Source organism: Otolemur garnettii, unplaced genomic scaffold, assembly GCF_000181295.1.
Source record: "Otolemur garnettii isolate 467f Iridium unplaced genomic scaffold, OtoGar3 scaffold00021, whole genome shotgun sequence".
In the NCBI taxonomy this organism is placed as follows: domain Eukaryota; kingdom Metazoa; phylum Chordata; class Mammalia; order Primates; family Galagidae; genus Otolemur; species Otolemur garnettii.
In genome coordinates, this window is record NW_003852416.1 from 21,387,874 (window position 1) to 21,399,994 (window position 12,121).

General features: G+C 37.0%; 1 protein-coding gene across 3 annotated transcripts in view; it reads left to right on the forward strand.

The window, feature by feature from the left end:
• Window positions 1–12,121, forward strand: part of HPSE2 (heparanase 2 (inactive)) — an 807,441-nt gene that overhangs the window by 68,645 nt on the left and 726,675 nt on the right. For 2 of the 3 annotated variants that reach the window (XM_003787277.3, XM_003787278.1), the window contains exon 3: window positions 10,666–10,827. The exons of the other annotated variant lie outside the window; for it this stretch is intronic. In XM_003787277.3, the coding sequence (XP_003787325.1) occupies window positions 10,666–10,827 (162 nt within the window). The remainder of the gene's footprint in view (window positions 1–10,665; window positions 10,828–12,121) is intronic. 3 annotated transcript variants of the gene reach the window in all.

Here is a 12,121-nt window from a genome sequence, read left to right on the forward strand (position 1 = left end):
TAATCTTACTGGAGTTAGATGATATCTCAAAGTAGTTTTGATTTGCATTTCTCTGATGATTAAGGATGGTGAGCATTTTTTTCATATATCTGTAGGCCATGTGCTGATCTTCTTTGGAGAAATTTCTCTTCAAGTCCCTTGCCCACCCTGAGATGGGATCACTCATTTTCTTCTTGCTAATACATTTAAGTTCTCTATGGATTCTGGTTATTAAACCTTTGTCAGAGACATAACCTGCAAAAATCTTCTCCCATTTTGAGGACTGTCTGCTTGCCTTACTTACTGTGTTCTTGGCTATGCAGAAGCTCTTTAGTTTGATCAGGTCCCAATAGTGTATTTTTGATGTTGCTTCAATAGCCCGGGGTGTCCTCCTCATAAAATGTTCTCCCAGGCCGATTTCTTCAAGTGGTTAGCCTAACTTTCTTCTAGTATTTTTATGGTTTCATGTCTTAAGTTTACATCTTTAATCCAGTGAGAGTCTATCTTAGTTAATGGTGAAAGGTGTGGGTCCAGTTTCCGTCCTCTATAGGTTGCCAGCCAGTTCACCCAGCACCATTTGTTAAATAGGGAATCTTTTCCCCACTCAATGTTTTTAACTGGCTTGTCAAAGATCAGGTACCGGTAAGTAGTTGGATTCATCTGTTGGCTCTCTATTCTGTTCATACATCTACCTCTCTATTTTTGTGCCAGTACCATGCTGAAAAAACAAATTTTTAATTTATTGTTATATTATATAATCCTTTTGTTTTCAATTTCATTTTAATGTGCTCCAATTTGGGGTGTTTCTTTTATTCTGCTGTGTTTGGGATTGGAATGTTCTTTCTTTTCCAGTTCCTTGAGATGTCCCATTAAGTTGTTAACTTCCTCTCTTTCTATTCTCTTGAGGGAGGCTTGCAGTGCTATAAATTTCTCTCTTAGGATTGCCTTTGCGGTATTCCAAAGGTTCTGATAATTTGTGTTTTCATTTCATTTTGTTCCAAAATTTGGTAATTTCCTTCTTAATCTTATCTGTGATCCAGCTATCATTCAGCATGAGGTTATTTAGCTTCCATGTTTTTGTGTGAGTATGCAGATTCCTATTGTTATTGAGTTCAACTTTTATGCCATGATGGTCCAAGAAGATGCAATGAATAATTTCTATTCTTTTAAATTTGCTGAGGTTAGACTTGTGATCTAAGATGTGATCAGTTTTAGAGTATGCTTCATGGGCTGATAAGAATGATGTGTATTCAGTTTTGTTAGGATGAAGTGTTCTGTAGAGGTCTGTTAAATCCAATTGTTGAATCATTAATTTCAAGTCTATAATTTTTTTGCTTAGCTTTTTACTGGATGATCTATCCATCACTACCAAATGAGTGTTAAAATCTGTGACCATTATGATGCTGGAGGGAATCAAGTTGCTCATGCCTGTTAGAGTGTCTCTTATAAATTGAGGTGCATTCTGGTTGGGTGCATAAATGTTAATAATTGAAATCTCATCATGGTGAGTGTTACCCTTAACAAATATGAAGTGACCATCCTTATCTTTTCTTACTTTTGTTGGTTTAAAGCCTATTGTATCTGTGAATAAAATTGCAACACCTGCTTTTTTCTGATTTCCATTTGCCTGAAATATGGAGAAACATCCCTTTACCCTGAGTCTATATTTATCTTTTAAGATAAGACGAGATTCTTGTATGCAGCAGATATCTGGCCTGAGCTTTTGTATCCAGTCAGCCAACCTGTTGTCTAAAGAGGACAATTTAAGCCATTCACATTGAGAATATTTATAAGACTTTAAAAGTGGACCTTTTTAATCATTTCACCACTGTGAAAGTTGGAATTTGATCAAAAGTTTCTGAGTGAGTTTACTTTTGTGGTGGAGGATTATGCTGTTCATTATAGAAGATAGGTCTGAGAATATCCTGGAGAGCTGGTTTAGTTATGTCAAATTTCTTAAAGATATGAATGTCATTAAAGTATTTAATTTCTCCATCATAAATGAAACTCAGTTTAGCTGGATATGAGATCTTGGGTTGAAAGTTATTTAGTTTTAGGAGGTTAAAGGTCTATGACAACCCTCTTCTAGCTTGAAAGTTTTCAGCAGAGAGATATGCAGTCATTCTAATATTCTTCCCCTTTTAGGTTATGGTTTTCTGACATCTGGATGCTTGTTGAATTTTGTGCTTCATATTAACTTTGGCGAAGTTAATTATAATGTTTCTAGGACATATCTTATTCAGTTTGAGTCATGCTGGGGTTTTCCAACTGTCTGCTCTCTGAATTTCAGAATCTCTTGGCATGTCTGGAAAGTTCTCATTCATTATCTTATGATGTAGAGCCTCTGTGCCTTTCAAAGTGATCTAGTTGTGTTTAGGAATATCTATAAGGTGAATATTAGTTTTCTTCGAATTATCCCAGAGCGCTCATCTATTTTTGTTTTCCACTTCTCTTCCTCTTTGAGTGTTTGGGAGCGTTCAAAAACTTTGTCTTCAATGTCAGAAATCTTTTCTTCTGCCTACTCCATTCTGTTACTGAGGGATTCTACTGTATTTCTCAGTTCTTTGAGGGTTGCAAAATTTTGTCTCAATGTGTCAAAATCTTTGGTGATTTTGTCTTTGAATTCATTGAATTCTTGAGACAACTTTTGAAATTCTCCCTGAATTTCTAATTCAAACTTTACCTCCATTTTATTAATCTTATTTGCAATCCAAATTCTGAATTCGATTTCTGACATCTCAGCCATTTGTTTATGAATGAGATCTTCTGTTGTGTCCACTATGTCATTTCTTTGGGGAGTTGATTTACTCTGGTTATTCATGTTACTGGAATTTTTTGCTGATTCCACCCCATGATTATTTTATACTGTTTCGCTAGATGAGCAGAAAAGGTGAAGTTGGTTTCGTGGCTCCTGGAGTAGTGATTAACCACTCCTTTGCCCCAAAACTGGGACTGGTGTCTGTACCTTTTCCTCTAGAGTTTTGCAAAGAAACTGTACAGTGCTATGGCCTTATACACTGGGGACTTGCTTGGTGTGATGTGGCTAAGTGGCTCTATCTTGTTTTCAGCTGGTCTCTGTCCTACCCTAGTGAATCTGTTACTCTGGGTTGAAGATTCAGCTGTGGAGAAATACCAGCAATTAAGTCACCCCACCCTCCACAGGCAACAACTGGAAAAGGAAAATCAAACCTTCCCACAACCACACACCCAGGATACCACTTTGGATAGTCCTCAGGTTATTGGTCCAGTTCAAGAGATCCAAATCAATTGTCCCAGTCAGCCCCTGGTCTCAGGTGGGAGAGTTTAAAAGATCTTGAGCAACTAGATAGCAGGGGTCTGCTGGCAGCTCTAGTATGACTCACTCTGGCGGTCCGTGGAGTCAGAAGTATCCACCCAACAAGTGAATTAGTCTGGGAGTCTTGATGCTTCCTTCCCCACCTTGCACCTCTGTCATACCCAGTCACTGGTAACCCCACAGGGTTTTGACCCTGTTCCCTTCAATGAGCAGATGCTCCAGGGGTTTGTACCTGCTTGAGTCACAGGGAGATCTATGCCTCCTCAGCCAGGTTGTGTACTCTGCCACCATCCAACAGTGGGAGCTGAGACCTGACAACCTCAGGTGCTTGTTGGAAGCTGGGGCGGTTCACTCAGTTCTGGCCCTGCCCATGATTGATGTTGCTGACACTTATATTTTCCCAGAATTTATATTTCTGTCCTGGCTAATTCCCCTGTGGAGCAGGTGCTGTTTTAGTTCACAGAAACTGTGACTCATCCCTGGTCTGTGCTGCTGCCCAGAGCTCACATCTCTGTCTTGGCTGCAGTTTCTGTTGGGGCAGGTGTGGTTAGAGCTCACACTCAGGTCTCAGTTCCAGCCTCTCCCTGCCTTCTTTTGTTTCTGCTGTCATCCCCTGGGGTCCACGTGCTTCTTAGGCTCACTAAAGCAATCCTTCTGACTCAGCTCCACCCTGGGGGTATGCTGTCCCTGTGTGCACATATTCTAGTCTCCATCCCCTCCACACCCCACCTAGGCAGGTACTGCCTCAGGCGTACCCTTTACTCATGGGACCTGCGTTTCAGTTCCAGATCTGTTCTGCCAGTGGCTGCCACCAGAGAAGATGTCTGGCTTCTTCTGATTGCACAGAGAGACAGGGAGTGTCTCTCCAAAGTATCCTCGGGGTGTGAGCCCTATTGTTCCTGCCTCTGCTGCTGTTGCTCTGTGCCAGGGGGCACCACCTCTGTCTCTCCCATATGGTTTTCTCAGTTCACCATCTTCTCCTTACTCCTCTGCTGCAGAATCGAGACAGACCGGCAACAGCCCACACCCTGTCCACACCTCTCCAAAAAATGCCCAATGATCTGGACTCCATAGGGAACAGGCTTCCAGACCTCTGAGTGAGAGTGGAGGGGAATGCTGTGAGTATTCCACAGGGGACTATAGCCCAGACGGAAACATAAATTCTGGGAAAATATTAGTGTCATGACTTACCAGGTTACTTGCTAAACTTCTGTCCTTTCACTCTCCTTCTGGATGGGAGCCTCTGTGGAAAGCTGGCTCCAGTCGGCCATCTTGCCTCTGCCCTCCTATTTTGTCTTCATTTTTGAATGACAGTTGTGATATATATATAGTATTCTTGGGGTAACAGAATTTTTTTCTTTTAGAATTTTGAATAAATGTGTCTTTCGACTGTTTTCTGGTCTTCATTATTTAAAATTGGAAATCAACCATTAATTGTGTCACAGATCCTGTTTAGGAGGTGAGTTTTTTCTCCCTGCTTTTAAGATTTTCTTTTTGTCACGAGCTTTCAATAGTTGTAACATAATGTGTCTAGGTGTGGATCTGTTCAGGAATGATCCTACTTGGGGCTTGTTGTACTTCTTGAATCTATAGATTAATAATTTTCATCAAATTTGGGATGTTTTTGGTTATTTTTTCAAATAAATTTTGCCATTTTTCTTTTTCTCCTTTCCTTCTAGGGCTTCTAATATGCATTTAGATTGCTTCCTGTTGTCCTCTATTTTCAGAGACTGTGCTCATTTTTCCTTGAGCTTTTTCATCTCTGTTTTTCAGGTTATGTAATTCCTATTTATCTATTTTTGAGTCTCTCATTTTTTTCTTGCTTTCTCAAATCTGTTATTAAGAATACATTATGTGTTTTCATTTTTGTTTCTCTACTTTTCTTTTCTTCTTTTTTTTTTATTGAATGGTAACTATGTACATTAATGCACTTCTGGGGTGCAGTGTGGGGTTTTCACACACAATCCAAAACAATTCCATCAAACTGGTTAACGTAGCCTTCATGTCATTTTCTTAGTTATTATTTTAAAACGTTCACATTCTACTCTTAGAAAGATTCACTTGTACCCTTGTAAGATGAACCTCAGAAGTGATCCCTCCAATCCCCCTTCCTCCACCCATTCTCCCCTCCCCTCTCCCTTCACCCTCCCCGTATTCTTAGGCTGTTATTAGGTTATAGTTTTCATATAAAAGGTATAAATTAGTTTCATAATCGGGGTGTGTACATTGGATACTTTTTCTTCCATTCTTGTGATACTTTGCTAAGAAGAACATTTTCCAGCTCCATCTATGTGAACATGAAGGATGTAAAGTCTCCATCTTTCTTTATGTGTTTCTCTACTTTTCAACTCTAGATTATCTATTTGGTTCTTTTTTTAAAACAAAATATAATTTTCTATGTATTTATCTCAGTCCTCTATTGAATCATTGTCAATTTTTCTTTAATTATTTAAAGATGGTTTCTTTCAATTTTCACAACAGTATTTATAAAATCTTCTTTCAAATCTTTTTCTGCTGCATCCATAGAGAGTTAGTTCTGTTGACTTCTGTTTTTCTGAAGTGTGGGTTTTATGCATGGCTTGTAATGTGTTACTGTAAATTGGTATTTTAGGTAAGTAGTATGTTGGTATCCAATATGTAATCTTTTCTTCCCCATGAGATTTTATTAGATTTTTGGACTTAGTCCTTTTCTCCCGTGCTATAACTGGTATTTATAGTTATAAAAATTCTTATTGTTAGTTTTTTGTTTGGCTGTGATCAGTCAATGATTGTTCAGAGGTTGTATTTCAAATGTCTATTTAAATGGCATATACTTTTTGCTGTTGGATTTCTGTGTGGATTGATAGGTACTTTCAGTCTTGTGGCAATTAAATTTTCCACACACTTTCCTTTCCTCTTGGTCTCTTTGGTCTCATGTTTGTGTGTAGCCTCCTAGTTAACCAGTCTTGTGTTGAGTCTCCCTTACATGTGCACATAGCCTGCTAGTCAGCCAGGGTTGTGTGGAAAGCTTATACAGGCAGTCCCCAAGTTACAAACATCCAGCTTACATCCAACTATAATTTATGAATGGAGGCTTTTATATTAAGTCCTAGAGTTAGAAATATCTAACTGATATATGACTCACACTTATAAGGCTATTCCAACTTACTACTGTTTCATCTTACAACCAAATTCAACCTAAGAACAAACCTACAGAACCTACCTTATTAGTACCTCAGAGACTGCCTGTAGCTCATTTTCTGTCTTCCCATATGCCAGAATCTCCCCATTGAAATGTTTGGCTTGCCTGCCAGTCTGTTGATTGTCCTAGCTATAACTGTGGTGTAGTAACTGGTTAACTTATGGAAAAGATGTAGAAAAAGAATAAAGAAAAAAAATACAAATGCTTCCATATTTACATGTCCAGAAGTCATTATATTCTTGATTCTAGGGTATCAACTTCAGTGCAAAATGCTCTCTTTCTTGTTGCCTCTTGTAGGGAATACATTGAATCTTTGGCATTCTTGAACTATCTGCCAGGCTAAGGATCAGCAGGGAGATGGACAGAGAAGGATAGGTAGCTTAATATTTGGACCCAAGTTTGGAACTATGTTGTTTACATAACAACAAAGAATGTCAGCAAGTAAGGAAGAGCTATCAGGAGGAGAATAGAGATTTAGAGATGATCCAGGCCATCAAGTTCCCGGTTTTGGAAGAATGGCCATGGGAGTTTAAATTTTTAGTCTACCTTTTCATGATCACTTGGTAAATTAGTTAAATTTATACCTAAGTCTTCTGGTTTTTAGTTTTTATTCTTTCTATTATGTCTGTTAAAGATACAAGAAAAGCACGAATTTTCATGGAAACATAAAATCAGTTAGCTAAAAATGACCTAAAAGAATAATGATATCCTCTCATAATAATAACTTTGTGATATATTCATAATTATAACCTGATGTTATCAGCAATCCCTAGAACAGCCATAACTTGTTGGATGCATTATATATTTGTATCACTGTGTTAAGTTCATTACAAATAAGTTTTTATTATATTCATTTTTAAAAATCAGGGGCCAAAGGTGATGGCTCATGCCTGTAATCCTAGCACCTTGGGAGGTGGAGGTGGGAGGATCACTTGAGGTCAGAAGCTTAATATCAGCCTAAATTAGCTGGGTGTGGTAGTGAGTGCCTATAGTCTGAGCTGCTTTGTGAAGCTTAGGCAGGAACATTCCTGGAGCCCAGGAATTTGAGGTTATAGTGAGCTATGATCATACTATTGCACACTGGCCTGGGTAACAGAGTGAAACCCTGTTTAAAACAAAACAAAAACCAAAAATTTAGGAAAGGCATCAAAAGATTTTTCCTAAGACTTCTCTAATAGTAAAATTAATACAGTTGGGATCCAAGCTTGTATCTATTTGAATTCATAACTTATGCCTTTAACTATCCCATTATATTGCCTCACATAATGTAGGTGAAACTACCTAACCCTGTGCCTAGCAGGTTTTAATTCTCATAGTGGAATAATTGTATCGTGTCACTCATTTTCTGTTTAAATATCTCCAGGGATGAGAAAAAATCACTCCTTTCTCAAGTAGCTCTTTTACTCATATAATAGTTTCTGGTGTTATTAAAGGTTTATCATGTAGAACTGAGTAGTATGTTTGTCTTTTCCATAATGTTTGGCCTTCTGGATTTACACAGAATAAATCAGCTATCTATTCCATATGAAAGCAAAGTGTCTTTGGCTTTTCCTTTGCTAGGCTCTCAGTTTTTTTCCCCAGGTAGTTTAAAAGATAAAAATTATTTTCCATCATTGTACTTTTCTTTGGGTGCACTCTAGATTATTAGTATCCTTCTGAGATTATTACAGCTGGAAATAAACATAATATCATAAGTAGGACACTAATAAAAATGATTATAGCTATTGTTTATTAAGCTCTTATTATGTTGTATGCATAGTTAAAATCCTTTATGTACCTTTACAATAATAGTAGAAGACGACACTTAAAGTGGTGTTTCATCTGTTATTTCTACAGTAAGTAACCACTAAGACAAAATTTGAACTGGAGTCTGCTAGACTCCAAACTCTTCATTATGCTGTATTTGGCTGGCATGTACAGCTATGTTACCTCCTGTGTTCTGGTTCTATTAATTTAGATTGAAATTGCATTAATCTTTTTGGCAACAGTCTCATAGCATTGAATTATATTAAGCTTTTATCAACTAAAACCCACGAATCTTAACAAGATCTTAAATATATGAGCTTCTGTCTGGCCTTATCTTATATAATTAATTTTCAGTATAACTGTAGGACTCTTGTTGTCTTCACTTTTCATTTTGGGGATTTTAGCCCAAGTTTGTACATTGCTAAGATAATTTTGAATTTTTAGTTTGTTATTAACTCTTCCTCTAGATATATGACCATTTGCATCTTTGATCAATGTCCTTTTTATTTATCTAGTCATTGATACAATTTCAAACAGATTAGAATTAGAGAACAAATAATTAATAGAGCATATCTATTAATTCCCTATAACATTGTTTTTTTTTTTTTTTTTTGCAGTTTTTGGCCAGGGCTGGGTTTGAACCCACCACCTCCGGTATATGGGGCTGGTGCCCTACTCCTTGAGCCACAGGTGCTGCCGCCCTATAACATTTTGAAATGTACTTTTCTAGAGTATAGTACATATGTTTGGCAATGTTCACTGTTTTGTTTTCTTACTATAAAGATAATACGTAGCCGGGCGTTGTGGCAGGCAACTATAGTCCCAGCTACTTGAGACGCTGAGACAAGAGAATTGCTTAAGCCCAAGAGTTGTAGGTTGCTGTGAGCTGTGATGCTACAGCACTTTACCAAGTACAACCTGAGACTCTCTCAAAGACAGAGTTTGAGACTCTGTCAAAAAAAAAAAAAGATAATATGGTTGCTTTATTTTTTATTTCAGAGTTCTGGTTGGTGTGATGTTGAGGGTATCAGTTATAATTGTTGCTTCTGTTGCATTTTAGGCAGGAACATTGCTGGAGCAATACATTTATTACATAGGAAATGAGAGTTTAGTAGGTGTTTTACTCATCTATTTTGACTTCTATCAGAAGATGTCAAAATAATTGAAATTTCTTTCACTCTTTATGGTGTGCTTTGGTAAAAGTTTTGTAATTTTTTCTGAGAAAGCATTGTCCATATTTCTTTTTCATTTATTTGGTATAGTATTCCGGTGTTATAGTATAATTGCTTTTCTTTTTAGTTTCTCACTTTCATTATGTAAACTTGTGAGTTTTCATATAGGAGTAACTTCTGGAAGGAGAACTAAACTTCATTTTTAAATTCTCTGGATTTGGGGACTGACCAGGCTATGTAAACTTGTGCAAGTTGCTTGCTTTGTGAACCTCAGTTTCCTCATATATAATATAGGGGCAAGAATCCAAATAAATAACTATTTAGGATTCCAAAAAAGGTTTGGGATTTAAAAAATAGGTAACCAACTATTAGTGGCTTATATAAATACTGCATTTATCTCACATAACAAGAAAGCAAGAGAAGGGTAGTCTGTCCAAATATGGTAGGTCAATAAAGACATTGGGAGTCTTTACATTTTTCTGAGTGAAAATCAAACTGAAGTACAAAAAGCAGCTTATCACTAATGGGAAATAATTATTTGGAAAAAATAGAGAAGAGGCAGATCTGAAGAATGATGGCAACTCTAGAAACTTTCAAGTTTTGCATAGCAAAGTGAAAGATTTTAGGAGATGGAGTAAATGGAAGAATGATGCTAGCCTCCTCTTTGTCTCCTCAGTGACTCAAAATATTTCTGGATTGAAAAAGTGACTACTAGTCAGAATGATGCTATAGTCTAAAAAGTGCATGAAAAATAAAAACCTTCAGCAGGTGACTCAGAACGGCAGCCCTAACTAGAGCTGAGTGGGCAAGTTGGCAAGTGGTTTAAAAATAGGCCAAATATCCTGAGTGTACATGCTGGAGCTTTCATCTGGTCCTGTGACATCAGGTAAAGGAAATGACCTTCACAGTCACTAATAATCGAAGTTGTATTATTTATCCTATGGAAAATGGTAAAAGATGTTAACAAAGGCTCCAGAAGATAAATATGTCCTGGAGGTGAACTAGGAAGCAGAATGGAGGAGTGAGAATCTAAAATGAGGTCAAAGAGAGCTAAGAAACAGAGAAGTCACCAAAGAATTTGGGAATGATCAGACAAACTTGCATGCCCTGTGTCATGGAGTTGGAGATCCTTCTGGCTTATACTTTTTGCATATCTTTAGTCTGATGAAAATATATAAATTATAAGGATATAAATTATAAATTCTGTCATTTTTGGTGAAAGAAGACTTTGGTGTGTGCATGGTTCTTTGTTTTATTTTAGTTTTTACTGTCTGCTTTCTTTCTTTTTGTAGATATTGTTCGGAGTGATGTTGCCTTAGATAAACAGAAAGGTTGCAAGATTGCCCAGCACCCGGATGTTATGCTGGAGCTCCAGAGAGAGAAGGCAGCTCAGATGCATCTGGTTCTTCTAAAGGAGCAATTCTCTAATACTTACAGTAATCTTATATTAACAGGTAAGGCTATTGGGGTCAGCAGAAATCTTAGAGCGTTTAGTTAGCAACTTGATATTTGGGGGACACTAGAGTGGGATCCAAATGCTCTATCTCCACCTCCTTTGTCACTTTTTAAACTGTGATGACTTGTCTTTTTAGGACAAACATTTCTTGTGGTTTGTAGATATATTTTGATTTGAAATTATGGGTAGTTCAGCATGTGTTTTCTCAAAAGACAGAACCAATGAAAACCTAATGAAGTCTTGTAAAAATATGAACTTGTAGATGTGTGCCAATAGATTTCAGAGAATTACTAAATTTGGTGTCTTTTAAGAAGAAGCTATTTTCTTCTTTCTGTGTATGCCCTTTCTATGAACCCAGTGAATATAAAGATGAAATGTAAAAGAGATAATGATCCTCAGGCAGAATTGAGACTGTTTTATTCCTAGTGGAATTTGCAAAAATCTGGGGAATTTGATTTTCTTTTTAAAAGCAAAAAGACTGTGAGACTGAGGCATAGTCACTTACATCCTTGGTTCTAGGAGCAAAGTGAATATGTGTCAGAGCTACAAGGAGAAAAAAGCATCTTTTTGTAGGGCTGCCTACAAACTTTACTGGTTGAGTCTGTGAGTTTCATTTCTTTTGTCAGGTTTTGGAAAAGATTGTAATAGCAGATTCTTATGTAAGAATCATTAAGAACTTGAGATCAACTAAGAAGAGTAGTCCAAGTTACTTGCATTTTCTTGAGATCATGCAAGACAGACCTATTGATCCAAATAAACTTTAATAAGTCAAAAATAAATATGTGTTTTCTATTGTTTATGAATATTTAAAAATACAAAGATAGAATGTTTCGCAGGCTGTGCATATCTCACATTTACTTTCATAAAATCTAAGTTAGGAAAATTTTAACTTTTTTTATAGGCTTCCTGGCCTTTTAGCAGAAATTGCTCAGTGGCAACCAAATTGTTTTGCTTTTTAAAAAGCACAAGTCTCTTCCAACTTTTCATCTTATACCTGGTGGAAAACCCAACAGCATGAGATGAAAGCCAGACTTAAATGTGACATTTGTGCACAGAGAAGAGGATTATGGATTCCATAAGTATAGGCTGTTTTTTTGCCTTTGATAGGTCATTAAGGAAGGAATACTTAAAAGTAATTTATGGTCAATAAATGCATTTCCCTAAATTGGTTAATGAAACTGGGCTTAAGTTTAGATATTTGGGAATAACAGAGATTTTTCTCTAAGTTTCTTCAGTCTACCTCAAATGTATACTCTGTGTGTGTGTGTGTGTGTGTGTGTGTGTGTGTGTGT